The sequence below is a fragment of the Cryptomeria japonica genome, chromosome 8 (assembly GCF_030272615.1).
Source record: "Cryptomeria japonica chromosome 8, Sugi_1.0, whole genome shotgun sequence".
Classification (NCBI taxonomy): Eukaryota; Viridiplantae; Streptophyta; class Pinopsida; order Cupressales; family Cupressaceae; genus Cryptomeria; species Cryptomeria japonica.
Window position 1 is genome coordinate 489,405,358 of NC_081412.1, and position 17,388 is coordinate 489,422,745.

The window sequence follows — 17,388 nt, forward strand, 5'->3', positions numbered from 1 at the left end:
TAGCATACTATATTTAGTCTATGATTGAGCTAAATGATAAATGAAGTATTCTAAACATGCATATTTAGTCTAATTCCTGATCTAAAAGAGGCTAAATGATGAGCATAAAAATGATATAAGAAAGCTTGAATGTATTTGAGCATAAGTATAATGCTTCAAATTTGAAAGATGATTGTTTTTTGAATGGAGGAAGGGGAGCTCTATTTATAGCACAAACAAGGCAATGGATGGTCAAGATTGAATGGTTTAATCAAGGGCCAGGTTTGAAAGTTGGGGATCCATGTGCACAATTGGCAATAATGAAATGGTGACAAGTGTCAACATAGGATTGGGTTGAGAAAAGGGGTTGGAGGCATTAAAGGCCTAAGAAGACCTCATGGTTATCTATAGGCTAAGGGTCAAGTCTAAGTTAGGATTACCCACTAGATTAGGAATTAATCCAAGGATAAACCTTTGTGCAAATGATTAAGAGATAATCATGGTCAAAGCATTAATGACCTGATGAGACCCTTGGGTTGGATAGAGGTTGAGTCAAAACAAATGATTTAACCATGTGGGAGGGTTTGAATTAACCATTAATGGTTATTGGAGACTTTGTGGATTAAGTGGTTGAAGGTTGGAAGCTTTCAAAGGTTATCAAAGACTTTGAGACATTTAGTGGTTGAAGGTTGAAAGCCTTTAATGGTTATCAAAGACTTTGAGGCTTTGAGAAGTGACTTCCCTTTGCTTAGGGATGTGACAAAGTTTAGAGGAGGGGTTAGGTTAATTAGAAGCGATTAGAAGATTCTAGAAGGGATTAGAAATGGGTTTGGGATTTTGCAAGTGGATAGAGGGATAATAGGATTTAATTGAAATAATTTAATTCATTCAATTTGGTTGCAATTAAATAAATTTGATTTATTCAATTTGGGATAACTATTTAATTAAATTTGAATTTAATTAAAAGTGGATAGGGGGATTTAATTGAATAAAATGATTTATTCATTAAATGGGTATAGTGAATTTTATTTAAATAAATTGAGTAATTTACTTAATAAAATAGAAGAATGTGGATAATTTAATTAAATTGGATTTAATCAAATAGAGAAATGAACATAAAATATTCATTTAGGAATATGGTCATTTTTATACGTCTACAGTCGCTAATAAAAAATATCCTTTTAAATCATTGGTTGCCCACAACTTTTATACTAGCATTGCACTTCTGCAAACTCTGATCCCACATAAAGCTTCTCCTAATGCCAATTTATTTTGTTTCTTAATAGTTTTTATTTTTATTTTAAATCTTTTATTCAATTTGTAAGATAAATTAAAGATAATTATCTTAAGATTAATATTTCTCCTTTATTTAGATATGTATTAATTTATTAAATTTATTAAATTTGATATGTAAATACATGCAGATTTTATATTAATAGTTTTCTATAATGTCCCTTCCTTGATTTAGCACTTGTTTTATTTGAGGAATTAGAAGCTTATTCCATGAAACATGTCTCTACGAATTCCAATGTGGAGTTGATTCACTCATCAACTAATAAGAACCCGAGAAAAATGGCATTTGGGTAAGGTGAAGATAAGTGACTACAATGTGTTTTCAAGACCTAAAGTAAAATGATTCTATTATTAGTTCAGTAGAGGCTAGAAGAAGAATCAAAGCATAGGTATAGGGTGAATTCAGATATGCCATCCATGTTTGTAGCTACACTTTTGGACCTGGGGAGCTCAAAGATAGAATCAATATTTTGACTTAAAATTTGATTAAAAAATAGTTTTTGGTAAACATTGCTCATTATAGCATTGGTGCTCCTATGGGAGCTCAAAGATAGAATCAATATTTTGACTTAAAATTTGATTAAAAAATACTTTTTGGTAAACATTGCTCATTATAGCATTGGTGCTCCTGGGGGATCTCAAAGATAGAATCAATATTTTGGCTTAAAATTTGATTAAAAAATAGTTTTTGGTAAACATTGCTCATTATAGCATTGGTGCTCCTAGAGGAGCTCAAAGATAGAATCAATATTTTGGTTTAAAATTGGATTAAAAAATAATTTTTGGTAATTATTGCTCATTATAGCATTGGTGCTCCTGGGGGAGCTCAAAGATAGAATCGATATTTTGGCTTAAAATTTGATTAAAAAATAGTTTTTGGTAAACATTACTCATTATAGCATTGGTGCTCCCACTTGCAGATTTTTAAAAACTTCAAACCTAAGGAAAAATGGTAAACTGGTTTCCTTTTTTATTTGCCTCTCAACTTTCTTCAATGCTCCAAACACAACAAAAAGCTGCTATCAAAGTCCAATTCCTTAGAAGATTTTTTGGTTTCATCGAGATAAATAGGAGAAACTAGATGAAGAAGTTCATTAGTATTAGGTCAGAGAATGAGGTACAAGGAGTGTTTTATTATTATTTTTTATGTATTATGATAAGTTATTAAGATGTTAGGTAATTTTGATCAAAGATTTTATAAATAATTCAATTTTGTAAATAAATTGTTAAAACTTTTTTTTTATTATATATAAAAATGGAAGTGATCTCAAGTTTACAATTTATTAATAAAAATATAGACAGAACAATTGATTACTTCTCAATATTATTATAAAAACATATCACTACATAAATCATAATATATAGTTATACAAGATTATATATAAATCAAAGCAACCCAAGATTATAATTTATTTATAAAAATAAATAAAAATATTATTTATTTTTTTTCAATAAAAGTGGATTATTCCACTAAACTTTTTTATTAATATTTTTTATTTTTTACACAGGATTCAAAGAGCATACCAAAGGAAAGAACCCTGGGAAGAAAACCTCCGGTCACAGCTCATAAAATAAACCTATAGTATCTAACGGATCAATTTATACACCCCGCCCAAAACCACATACAAAATGCAGTCACAACACATATGATATCAGTTTTGCATAGAGCCCATACGACAATTTGCCAAAAAAACCTATCGGATAATTTTCAAATGTAGACTCCATAGCTGCTATCAATGGAAGAAGACAAAATTTTCCAAAGCCCTATGCCAAATCCCATGAGCCAAAAACCTTCCTGCCAAAAAAGAAAGTATCAAAAAACCTTTGGAAAAACACTATTATATCAAATACCATGATCTCGAACTCTTCTCTAGACAATGGACATGAATACTTGAAATGAAAGGGGAAAGCGTGAATAATTATCATCATAAAATTTTACATTAACGTTACTCAAGAAAATCATATGACTATTGTTGTAAACCTTCCCATACCCTAGAAGGAGTTTCCTCAAAACCCACCTCTCACTGATTAGCATTGCTATCAATGGCTAAATTTTCCAAATAATCTGCAATCTTATTAACTTCTCTGTAACAATGGGATACCAAGAAAGATTCAAACAATTCTAATTTTTGTAAAATGGAATCAAGTATATACTGCAAATTCCAACAATTCGATTTCTTTTTCATAACACATTGAATAATCACCATAGAATCACCTTCAATTATTAAGTCCTTAATTCCCAAAGAAATTGCCATATCCAATCCAAAAGACAAAGCATGAAATTCTGCATAATTGTTAGATTTAAAACCAATAGCATGACACTTAGCTCGAATAAAATTTGCATTGTGATCATAAATTACCATGCCTACCCCAGTCGGCCTAGGGTTACCACGAGAGGCCCCATAAAAATTCAGTTTAAAGTGCCCCTGCGGAGGAGGTTTCCATCTAGCAGACCATCTCTTACCTATTGCATCATTCTTTTTTAAAATTGAACCATGAGAGGGTAAAACTGACAGCAGCTTCCAAACTCTAGTAACTCTACTATCCCAGTGCGAAAAAGAAGTAAGATTTTCCAAATTCTTATAAATAAATGACAAAGCAACCTCAGAGATTGAAGACTCAATTTTTAATAGAACCTCAAACACAGGAGACCTTGATTTTTTAAATATCCTGTTGTTTCTCTCTAGCCAAACATTCCAAATCACAATAGATGGAGATATGATCCAAAGGCATGCATAAAAAGATGAGGCAAACATAAAGGGCCAAGATCTAAAATGGGAAATGAGATCCTTACCAATAACAAAAGATTTATTTAACTTCTCAAACAACCACTACCAACATTCATAAGCATAATCACAATGTAGGAACAGGTGTGAAGAAGATTCCAAATTTTTGTTACAAAGGACACAAGGCAAAACAACAGTAATACCAAGCCTGTCTAGTCTCATACCTATAAGGACTCTATCCTGAACTGCCAACTAAGCAAAGGCTCCAGCTTTGGGAAGACAAGCCGAATGCCAAAACAACTTATAAGGCCAAGAAGATAAATCTTTAGCAACCATAAGAGAGTTGTAACCATCTTTAACAGTGTACTTACCAGAAATATTCTTTGTCCAAATAAGTTCATCCTCAGAATCAAAAAGAAATACAATTCTATCCCCCAAAATCTTTTCAAAATCTAATTTCATGCTTTGATCAACATCTAAGAAATCAATCGACTTCCATCTAGCTAGCTTAAGGGGTCCACTAGTCACAATTTCAAAATAATCTGCCACAAAAACACCACAAAGGGAGGAAAGAACAGTGATCAGAGGAGACCAATCCCTAATATTCACCAAAGGTGTGTGTCCATTCCATACTTCATCCCAGAATTTGACCTTTCTACCATTATGAAGAACCCATGAGAGATGAGGCAAAATAACCGATCTACATTTACAAAGGAAATTCCAAATAGCAAAACCCGAAGGCAAATTTGAGACTTTAAAGATGTACTCTTTCGGTCCATTATTTAAATATTTGGCAAACATAATAAATAAAAATATTATTATTTTTAAATAATATTACAATTACAATACTAAAATATAATCACTCTTATTACAATACTCTTTTCAATTAGAAAATATACACTATTATTTTATTTTTATCGATAAAGGCAATGCCAGATTAATATATTAATTCATATGAAAGGTTACAGCGTAAATTTCAGATTTCCAAAAAACCCAGAGGGCCTAAAAACAGACAGGACAGTATGAAACTAAATCCCCGAGTATGCACAGCAAGGAAACCAACTCCAAAGCCCTCAAAAAATTTCTATACTCGAATTGAACATGAAGTTTAGTTGTCTATGTAACAGCTGCAAACTATACTCCTCCTGATGGGCCCAATCTTTCTCTCAAAATTCTCACTCCCATGTATCTGCAATATCACAAGAAGATATACATTTTATTCTACACAAAACAGAAAGAGCATGACAAGCTGTTCAAAGTAATGGAAGAAAAAAGAAAACACACCTTCCAAGCATCATCACTGTAGCCTGAGGATTAGTTCCTGGAGAGAAAAGAAAAGTGGACCCATCAATGACTCGAACACCATCTGCTCCAAGGAGTCTATACTCTCCATCAACAACACTACCCACCTGACATCCTCCATGATAATGCCAAATTGTTATGACTGTATCTTTACAGAACTTCTCTAATGATCCCCAGCCTTCAGGGTTCCTGGGAATCAAATTTCCAGCAGCCTGATAGCTTGAATTCATGATCTTGTTCAGACTCGTGCTGGGGGAAATGATTTTTTTTATTGGGTGGGACTTAATGATCTTTTCGATGGTTCCTATTCCTTTCACACAGCTCTGTACATCCATTGGGTGATCATAGTAATTGAATTTCACAACTGGATTATCATCAGCATTGGTACTGTTATCCAATCTCAGATAACCTTTGGAAAGAGGACCTTTCACCTTTTGCAGAATAATTCCATCCTTCTTCCCTACACTCTGTTTCCCACCACACATTAGTTCATTCCCCCATCATAATAATATACATGAAATGAATAATACGTAAATGTATGTTTATATTATATATTTACCTTACTGTAAAATTTAAATCCACTGCATGTCTCTATATAGCTTCCAAAGTTTGTGATACCCACTACTTGAATGAGAGAGACTGGTATTCCAATTGCCAAGGGAATATAAATGGTATTCATGGGATTGTCAGCCATACCCTTCCCAACTGCAGGCTGGTCCATTATCACTTTTATTCCCATGGACTTCAATTCTTCTGCAGGCCCAATCCCACTAAGCATAAGCAACTGTGGACTTCCCAAAGCTCCAGCAGATATTATAACCTCACTTTTACCATCTTTCAAAAAGACTTGTTGCTCTCTTCCATCAGCATCTATGAAAACAACCCCTTTTGCTTTAGGCCTTGTTTCGTCTGCAAACAAACACAGTACTACATAAAGTGTAATAAAAAAATATTTACAAACACTGACATTGTTATTCTCAGGTTCAAACAATCTATAAATGTTATACCTAATTTATCTAGTTTAAATAACATATTTTAAGTTTTGATTTATTTACACGATTTATCTGAAATCACACTCTCTTCTTCCATAAAAAAACTGAAATATCCAAGCACATTCAAACTTGAATATATTGTTTTAAGCAAAACTAATTTTCCTTACTTTAAAATACCTTTTGTAACAAAAAGAAGACGTTGAACTGTTGCATACAGCAAAACTGTAAGTTTTCTTGGATTGGCACGTTGAACAAGAATATCAGCAGCTGTAGAGCGATGTCCGGTGCTATTAAAAATTGTCCCACCAAACTTGGTGCCAGGGATGTGATCATATGTGAAGCCATTATAAGGAGAAATGCCTGCTTCTATAAGACCTTTTGCTACTGCATTCTGCCATTCATTTGGGGGTGGTCGATGGGCTACCACACTTTCCACCCAACGATAAGACTGCTCCACCAGGCCTGGCTCCAATCCCATGGCTTTCACCTCACTTGAACTTGCACGTGTGTAAAATCCTGCATTGAGACAGGTGCCTCCTCCTAACACTCTTGGTCTTATATTTAGCACCTATGTAGTACACAGTATTTTCACTCAAGTTAGCTTGAAAATGATAAACAGTGGCCATGCTTTGATAGTCATTACACTAAATATTTGAAAATCAGTTGAAGGGTATCAACATTTTTGTGTAGATTTTCATTTACCTCTTTCAAATTTGTATAAAGAAAGTATATGAAAATCAACTAAATTTGTAGAGGTAAATATATATATTTGTACTAAGAAAGTAATAAATGAAAATCAATGAGTGCTAACTAGACCTTTCATTCTTTTGAGAGAGATTCATGTAAAAATCTATTCATAAATTATGAGTCGAAATTTTTTCCTTAAAAGCATAAATTGTTCTTAATATATACTTTCATGTATATTATATTTAAAATTAATGATAAAATTTAAAAAGAGAAGAATAAAAGAAGGTGCAATTTGTTGATGCAATTAAAAGTACAAGAACAACCTAGCATTCAATTGTCCTAACTTTATAAATATGAGAAAGGATATACTAGTTGAGCATTTTTCAATAGTTGTGATAGTACCTATTAATTTAATGTCCTATTTTTTTTATCAATAATATAGTACTAGTATTTGTGACTTTAAATTTATTAATATTAATTGTGAATATTCATAATTGAATGAAATGTACCCTTTAGATCTTAAAATCAATAAATAATTAATACACCAACAAAACATAACTTAATGCTCAACTATTATTCTTTCTCTTTTTAAAGTCTGTTTTGAATACCTTAAAAAAAACTAAATGCATAACTAAATTAGGAACGGCTTAAATCACACACTAAGCTTATACTTCTAGACTTAAAAGTGTTAAATACTCAGAGTTGACTGACATTTTCTAGACTTAAATATGTTGCTTAAGATGTGTGGTCACACTAATAATACACTTCTAGACTTAAAAGTGTTAAACACAGCTGACGAACATCCTCTAGACTTAATATGTTACTTAATGTATGTGATAACACTTTTAAATCTAGAAATATAAACTTAGAACGACTTAAATCACACACTAAATTTTGAATCTTTTCGAATACCTCAACAAAAATACCTTCTCATATCTGAATAGACAGTATGAATAAAACCATAGTTTCTGACGTTCAAAGCCCATGCTATTTTTTAGTGATTAGAAAGCCCCTCTATCCCATGCAAACCCACGTTAGTCATCTGTAAAGCAATGATTTCAGTAAAGACATTATCTGAATCTTACCCCATCTTCAGATACAAAAAGCTGGCCTGTCGAGCGATTCGACCCAAAGTCATACAAATTTGCTTCAAAATTCTCTATATTCAATATTTTTTCGTTACCAAACGGAGATCCTCCTCTCTCCAAGAGGAGTACAGACATATTCTGTGAGAGAGTGGCAGCAAGACTACACCCAGCAGTTCCTCCGCCAACTATTATATAATCATACCTTGACTTCTTCCACTGACCATTCTTTGCTTCTTTTGCAATCGAATGCTCTCCTCCTGACAAAAATAAACAAATAAAACAGATTGTTTCAATTTTTTTAATTTTTTTATCTTGGTACATCTCATTTCGGTAATGGATTATAAGGTATAATCTAAAATGTTGATGATAAAAAGTTTACATAATCATTTGGATGATAAATTATAGAGTATGATGTCAAATATTGATGATAGAAAAGCTTATATAATCATTCAAATGCGAGATTATAGAATATGATCTGAAAAGTCGATGATAAAAACTTTACATAATTATTCAGATGACAGATTATAGGGTATGTTCCAAAATATTGATGATAAAAAAGTTTAATAATCATTCTGATGATAGATTATAAATATGATGGAACATTGATGACAAAAAATTTATATAGTCAAATATAAAAAGTATATTGTATGTAGTTTCTGGAATCAACTGTGTGAATTTACTTCCTTGACGTTTCGGATCAAATTCCATGATCCATCATGAAGAAGAAGAGAACAAGATAAGAGAAAAGAATTATTCTATTCTTTTTTTCTTGTCTTCTTCTCTTCTTCCTGATGATGGATCATGAAGTTTGATCTAAAACGTCCAGAAAATGAACTCACACAATAAACTGCACAATAACATCATAGACTGTAGAAATTATATGTCTACCATTAAAAAATATTATAAAATTGATATTATAGACTTTGAAAAATCATGTTTAAAGAAACAAAACTCATTAACCATTTTCAGAGATGCAGAGAAAGGCATGGAGGAGGAGGCTCATAAACAGCGTGCTCGCTTTAACACCCATATCAGCTGCCTTGAATTATTCTGAGTTACAGACTTTACTTCTCAAAGTTTTTCGACCTTTGGTAAGAAGTGAGCGTACTTAAATAATCTGAAAAATGCAGGGATTGCTCTCAAATTTTATGATCTATGTACGAAATCGACTGGGTAGTTGATATGTTTTAAGACTTAAAAAAGCTGCTACTAAAAATATATCGACTAGTCAATACTGCATTGGATGGTTAGGTATATGAAACCAGTCACGTCTGCATCTCATTCAATTACATTTTGTACAATACTTCTGGTTTTGATTTAAGTAATGGTCAACAGTCTTAACTAGGAACACAGAAGCCGGTTAAACTACCTGCTTTATTTAACGAGGTTCAAGATGGTCCATCTATGGATTGACATTATAATGAGTGTATCTTATTTATGTATCTTTGGTCCCATGGATATTAAAAGTATTTTATTTTTATTTATAAAAATAACATAAATTTTTGTTTGAGTGTACAATTTGTTTTTATATAAAGTTAAAAATAATAGTAATTCATAATTAAGTGTACATTTTTCACATCATATTAAATCATATATCACCTACTTTTATAGGTAGAGAGGGTTTAGAATTCGGATCAAATTTTTTTCAAAATAAATAAGATTATTAATTATAGTAGATGCAAAAACTGTACTTACAACACTTTTATTTATTTGTGGGTCTCATTGTTGGTCTTGTCATAAATATAGTAGTTTTATTTATTAGCCATTAGCCTACCTCCATTTATAATGGCCGTATTAATCACTCCCACATCTTAGACTTTGTAGCAAGTGTGGATCTATCTATTGGATGAAATTAAACGTGTAGCCTTGTCTTTCTAATTCAAGCCTCTATTTCTACTTTCTTGAGACACCATTTTCATATGATTTAGTTACCCATCCACTTGCATGCTAAATATTTTGACTTGAGTAATAGGGATCCTATATTGAAATGTAAACCTTTCAAGAGTCCTTAGTTTATGATGTTGAATCATATCAAAATATGTCTTATATAAAAATAGCATTGCATTACACCTCCTAATCTAGAAGGATCTACAGTTCTCATGTGATATTAAGACCATGGTCTATAACACATTAAAACCCCTCACAAAAGATCATGATAACATAGGGACCATCTATCTAGCTTCTGTAGATTTGACATACACTCCAACAATGATGCGTGACAAATTACACAAGATCAGGCTCCACAATAGTCATACTTCCATCAAACCTTCTATACAATTTTGTTTACCATAGGTTCAATAATGTTTTGGGTTACACCACACATCATCTTAATGTTTTAAGTGTCACAAATTAGATAAAAAATAAAGTAGTCATGTGCTAACACATTATGATCTACTACTAGCCACATCACTCAACCATTAGGAGATGATAAGTCACATGAAAAAATTTAATCATATGTTTACTATAAAGTACAAAATTAATATACAATTATTTATGTGGGGAAAAATCTTTCAAGGAAAAAACCCTACACTCCAAAAGAACTCAGTTCATTATTTAGTAATCAATATTTACTTCTAGAGACTAAGCTTTTATTACAGTGTCACCAAAAAAGATCTAGAGTAATTATAGGAGAATAATAGGACCGACAAAACTTGTTATGAAACGTCCATCTCAAGAATTAAATAAATAAGAGAATAAATAAATGAAAAATTCAAATGATATTTAGGAAAATATTAGCTAAAACCATTGACAATGTGATGCCTAATTTTATAATAAAAATTCCAAGATTAATAAGATGAGTTCACAAACTAAAAATAGCATGTTGTTTTCACCAACAATAAGCTCGTCATTATCTACTCACCATCTTGGGATTTGAGCTCTCCATTTTGGCTTTTCTTATATCCCTTCAATAAGTGTAATCTAATAGCTTTTTTATATGTCAGATAGTGGAAATATTATCATTAACATCAAGTAAGAATATCAAAGCTACTAATTATTGACATTGATATAAAAAATATTCACGAGATCATTCGAAATATCTAAATCATATAGTTGTCATTAATGACAAGCTAGAATTCCATAGTTTTAGTGTTGGCAAGAGACATTGTACAGGTCATCTGTGATGGTATGATGAAAGAATAAGTATCCAGTAGAATACTGAGAGGGGGGGGGGGTGAATCAATATACTGAGAAAACTGATACAAAGTTCCCAAACTCAAATTCAATCACACAAAGTAAACATATCTCAGTCAAGATCAATATTCAAAAGAATACTTGACATCAACCGGTTTGACTGTTATGACAACTTAACAGTAAATAACTCTAATCTTTTAAACATCAACAATTCTTAATCATATCTCAACATATTCATCTCTCAATGCTTCTAGTTATCATGCCTTATCAGACGTTAATCAAATCAACAAATAAGATCATAACCACAAAAAAATTCACCACTTGACACAAATGTTTATAGGTGGAAAACCCAAATAAGTAAAAACCACAGTGAGATGAGACTCACAATGATAGCTATCTGAACTCTTCTGAAGTTCACCCTATTAGGAGCCAAGCCTGTTAAAGCTTTACAATAAGTCGTGTTAAGAACTAATTCCGGTTAGGAATCACCCGGTTAAGGGATTTACAAATATGCCTTGATGAAAAGCACAATACCCTGTTAAGAGTAACCTCGTTGGAGGATTTAAGAATCCAAGCTAACGGACCACCTTGTTAGAGGATTTAATAAGTAACCAAGCTTGTTAGAGCTTACCCAGTTAAGAGATTTCACTTCTGTTGTAATTGTTAGAAAACAACATGCTTTCTTGATCTGTCTGAATAGAACTACATTTGCTTGATCAAATCCTTTTAAGCTTCAATCTGCCTTAACTCAAAGTGCAGATCCATTCACCGGTTAGGCAACTACACACTCAACGGGTTTCTGCCAATCTTGCTAACAAATTTTACAAGCAACTTCATTGACCTTAAATACAAATCAATTAGGTCAGTAACACAACAAAACCTAATCATCGAGATTGCAAACAAGTTGGTACAATCTTGACCATTATAAATCATAACAATCTCTTCACATTCTTCAAGAAAATTCCAACCGCTCCATGATCACTGCTTCATCGGACTTTGTAACTCATCACGCACTGTGCATTAGATGCAATCCACTTTGCTGCTTCCCTAGACAACAAACAAACGCGCAGAAACAATTTGAACTTATCCTCATACAATGATCACACGTGTCTCCATCATTACCTCTCATCAAATAATAAACCAACAAACTTGATCGGTTAGGGTTTAACAACTGATAGGGTTTGTCGGTTACATTGCATAGAAAGGTTTAACCCTTTACACCGGTTTACCGGTTCAACTCACAAACTTAACATACCGGTTTACAATATCTTCCACAAAGTTCTTCTTACCGGTTACTAGCCAATATCAAAAACAATAATATTAGAAATAACATGAATACCATTACCAGTTTAATCGACATCAATGACAACATATCATTAATGCAGTCTATATACAAAATGCCAACAAACTAAAAATTCCAACAATCTCCCCCTTTGGCATTGATGGAAATACAGATATCAACACCTCTTATTGTTGCTGAGATTGGTACATGAATAGGAATCCTGGTTTACATTACCAAGTATTCACCTTGCTTTGTCTGTCTTCAGCCTGCCGCTAGTTCACCTAATCAGACACATAATTCTTCTCCTTAATCACATAATTCTTCTCCCCCTTTGACAACAATGCCAAAGTGAAAGTAAAAACATGTAATTCTACTCTCATTGTATATCAACATCAAACTGCAACTTGATGCTCCCCCTGTGGAATACATCCACTTCTTCATCAAGCCATGTAAGATTCTACAAGTAACTCAGGAACTGATGCAAACAGCATCATGCTCAACTAAAGAGGGACAACCCCCAATTGACTTCTAAGATAATCGAAAGTGGTCTTAAGCAGAGGTTTGGTAAAGATATCTGCAAGCTGCTCCTTGGTAGAAACATGCTCCAAGATAACATCTTTACATTGAACCTTTTCCCTCAAGAAGTCATACTTCAATTCAATGTGCTTAGTCCTTGCGTGCAAAACATGATTTTTAGAAATTTTTATTGCACTTGTATTATCACACAAAATCTTTATTAGTTCTGAGATTTTCATCTTAAAACCTTCCAAAATGTGCCTCATCGAAATAGCTTGTGTGCAATTCATATAAGTTGCTACATACTCAGCTTCAGCAGTAGATTGTGAAGTACAACTCTTCTTTTTACTACTCCATGAAACTATCCTTCCTCATAGAAAGAATGCTCCACTGGTAGTACTCTTTTGGTCATCAATATTTCATTCCCAATCAGCATCTGTGTATGCCTTCAAGTCAAAATTTCCACCATATGGATACCATAACCCATAGTCAATAGTACCTTTCATATATCTAAAAATTATCTTGGTTGTCATCAGATGTGCTTCCTTTGGATTCTTCTAAAATCTAGCAACAATACCAACTGCATGGGCAATATCCGGTTGACTGTGAACAACATAGTGTAATTTGCCAATCATTAACCTGTATTCCTTTTCATCTACAGACTTAGTTGCATCTTCCTTGGACAACTTACAACCTGTAACCATTGGGGTTCCAACTAGTTTACAGTCACTCATACCAAAAGTCTTCAAAACCTCTTTCACATACCTAGATTGAGTAATGAAAATATCATTTTTCATCTGTTGTATCTGCAAGCCTATGAAAATTTTTATTTCCCCCACTAATGACATCTCAAACTCATTCTTCATTTCATCTGCAAAACAATTACTCATGTCATCATTACCTCCAAATAAAATGTCATCAACAAATATTTCACTGACCAGCATTTCATCTCCTTCAGACTTGAGATAAATGTTGTTGTCATCACTAGTTCTAGCAAAGCCTATCTTCATCATGAGTATGAAGTCATTCATACTATGTTTCGAGTGCCTGCTTTAATCCATACAAAGCTTTATGCAATTTGCATACCATGTCTTCCTCATCTGTCAATGCATAACCATCAGGCTGCTCTATATAAACCTCTTCTTCCAATATCCCATTCAAAAATGCAGACTTAACATCTATCTAGTATACCTTGAACTTCTTATGAGCTGCAAATGCAAGTAATATTCTGACACCTTCCAGTCTTGCTACTGGTGCAAAAGTTTCTCCGTAATCTTCTCCTTCTTCTTGCGCATAACCTTTGCAGACTAATCTTGCCTTGTTGCGAACTACAACACCATCTTCATTTAACTTGTTTCTGAACACCCATTTAGTACCTATAACATTCTTGTTTACCGGTTGGGGTACCAAGGTCCAAGTGTTTTTCTTCTCAATTTGATCTAATTCCTCCTCCATAGCTTTAACCCAATGATCATCACCAAATGCCTCCTTAGCACTTCTAGGTTCAAAGGTGGAGATCATGCAAGAGTTATCTCTTATTCTCCTTCTAGTTAGTACTCCAACATCCTTATCCCCAGTAATATGTTTAGGACTGTGATTCAGTCTCACATACCTAGTAATAACATGATCATTCTCTTCAGGTTCAACTTCTTCATTATCATCTTCTTCTGAATTTATTTGTTCCGGTTGAACAAGTACATCAGGATTTGCTTTACCGGTTTCTAATTTAACAGTTTTAGGTTCCAAAAGAAAAATGCAAGGATCTCATCCTTTTTCTCAGAATCAGTTCCTTCAGAGACTTTAGGACATTCATCTACATGAACATCAACACTCTCAACAATTCTCTGTGTCCGGCTGTTGAAGCATTTATAGGCCTTACTCTTGGTGGAAAATCCAAGAAATATGCCTTCATCACTCTTAGCTTCAAACTTGTTTATGTAATCACCTCTTTTAATAAAGCATTTGCTTCCAAATATCTTAAAATAGCTAACATCAGGTGATCTCCCATACCAATATTCATAAGGGGTCTTGTCCTTACCTCTTTTCACCAAAACTCAGTTCATTGTGTAGACAGTTGTACTTATAACTTCTTTCCAAAATGTTTTTGCTATACCTCCTTGTATTAACATAGTCCTAGCAGCTTCAACCACTGACCGGTTGTTTCTCTCTGCTATACCATTCTGTTGTGGTGTCCTTGGTGCAGAAAGTTGCTTCTTGATACCATTCTCATCACAATACTTAGTGAATTCTAGGGGGGAAGAATGTAGTACCCCTACCCTAATCAATTTCTAATCTTAGTTTGACCTTGGTTAGTTTATCATATTATAGTGTTATAGTCAGGTGTTTTGATTTTAGTACATACCTGTTAATGTGGTTTTGCATCAATTTGTATGCATGTTTATTAGTTCTCCTATTTCGTGCTATTAATCTTGGGCTAACACTTTCATTAAATTTATATATGTATGCATGTATGACTATTGGTTGCAGGAGTTTTCAGGTACAGTACCGCATGGGTGCGAGGTTCATCTCCGCCTAGATTCATAGGTTTGAGTGTACCTCTGTGATCCTTAGAGTTGGATTAGGTGGTCATAAGACCCTCATTTGACCATAGTCGTGCTCAAGTGAGCATCGTCAGTCGTCGTCAGTATTCCCTTTGTTTGGGTATGCAAGTCGTCTGTCTATGTGGCTTTCTTAGATTGCGTGTTTTGTTAGTCATTAAATTGAGTATTTAATCCTTGGTATTTAATTTGATTTAATGTGTGTTTACGCATTGGTATTTTGGGGACTAAATTAAATAGGTTCCTTTTATGCAATTAATCATTAATTGGAATTTCTCAATTCAAGTTGGTAGCAAGTTCAATTAATTTATTAATTTACTTAGATATGCTTTTGGAAAGGAAAGATTTAAATTAATTTGAAATAGAATTAATTTAATCTCTATGCCTTTTAAAAATAGAAAGGTTGTTTTTAATTATTTAAAGAAAATCAATCTTAATTAGAAAAGAAAATTAATATATATTTTGGATAAAGTGTGAAAGATTAATTTGGGGATTTTATTTTAAATAAAATATATCTATATATATATATATATATATTGCCCTCATTATGTTTTTGAAATTTAAATGTTAAGTTGTGTTAATTTGGAAAATTAGAAATTAAATGAGGAAGAGGCATTTTGATTTTTCAAAATTAGAAATAAATTGTGTAAAAGTATTTTTATTTTACAAAGGAGATTTTTGGTCAAAAACTGGGCATTAAATCTAGGGTTTGAAAATATTTTTGGAAGAATATTTTTGGAAGAGTATTTTGAAAAATATTTTTTTTTGGAGAATGAAAAATTTGGGGATTTTGCAAAAGAAAGGATTTTTGCCAGGATTGTTGAACTAGGTAGGCCTCTAGTTTATTTCATTGGCTTCTTTGTTTTAAAGAAATTGTTTTGGATTTTGAAGAAATCTATTTGTGAAGATTAAAAATCTCATCTTTCTGGGGAAAACGAAACATTTGTAATTTTATTCCAATCCATACCCTTCTTGTTTTGTTTCCATCTCAAGTTTAGATTTGGTTGCTCAGGGTGTTTTAAAAATCAAAAAAAAATTGGGTTGGCTGTTTACAATGAAAATTTGTTAAAATTCCAAATTAATGCTTTCAAATTCAAGCTTTAATCAGAAAAATCTGTTTGTGTTTGGATAAATGGATGTTAATCAATGTTATTTTTCAAATATGATGTTTATTTTAGAGAAATTTTCCCTTTCCTGGATCTGGGTATCCTGAAATTGCAAATATTAGAAAACCCATGTTTTCTAGAAAAATTATTTTTTTAAGTCTCTATGAGACTGTGTTTTTGTTGTATTCATCTTTTAACAGTAAATAAAAATAAAAATAAATAAATAGATCAAAAAAAAATTATAAAAAAAGATAATGTTGTTTAACGTGAGGTGGGGGAGTCAAGGCTCAACGCCAACCTCACGCCTTGGGCTGCCAAGGGAGGAGCCAAGCTCTGGAGCCATGGCGTGGCCTCCACACAGTCGTGGCTATGTGGAGTCCATGGCATGGACTCCACAACCCTTCCCTTTGGGAGGGAGCCCACGTGGGGTCCTCCTCGTGGGTAGGATTTTTTGTAAAACAAAACAAAAAAATAATAATTAAAGTTTAACTTCTTTTTTTGTGTTATAAAACAAATATGGAGTTATAAATTATATTTTATTTAAAAGCTTTTTTTATATATATTATTTTTTTTTATTAAAAAGTTTTAATGATAAATTTTATTTATTAAATTATTAATTAATGTATATATATAATTAATGAGTAATTAACATATATATTAATTAATGTTTAATTTTTATTTTCTTTTTTTAAAAGATGCTTGCAGGAAGTATCTTATTTGGAAAAGA

At 32.5% G+C, this 17,388-nt stretch overlaps 1 protein-coding gene across 1 annotated transcript; it reads right to left on the bottom strand.

Moving 5' to 3' along the window:
• Positions 1-4,801: 4,801 nt before the first annotated feature.
• On the bottom strand, positions 4,802-9,149 carry LOC131857257 (protein HOTHEAD-like). The gene is made up of 6 exons (XM_059209494.1): positions 9,028-9,149; positions 8,065-8,324; positions 6,470-6,860; positions 5,860-6,209; positions 5,283-5,767; positions 4,802-5,187 (listed from the first exon to the last, which is right to left on the bottom strand). The coding sequence occupies exons 1-6, from the start codon at positions 9,095-9,097 to the stop codon at positions 5,133-5,135; spliced, it is 1,611 nt and encodes a 536-aa protein (XP_059065477.1). The 5' UTR covers positions 9,098-9,149; the 3' UTR covers positions 4,802-5,132.
• Positions 9,150-17,388: the final 8,239 nt, after the last annotated feature.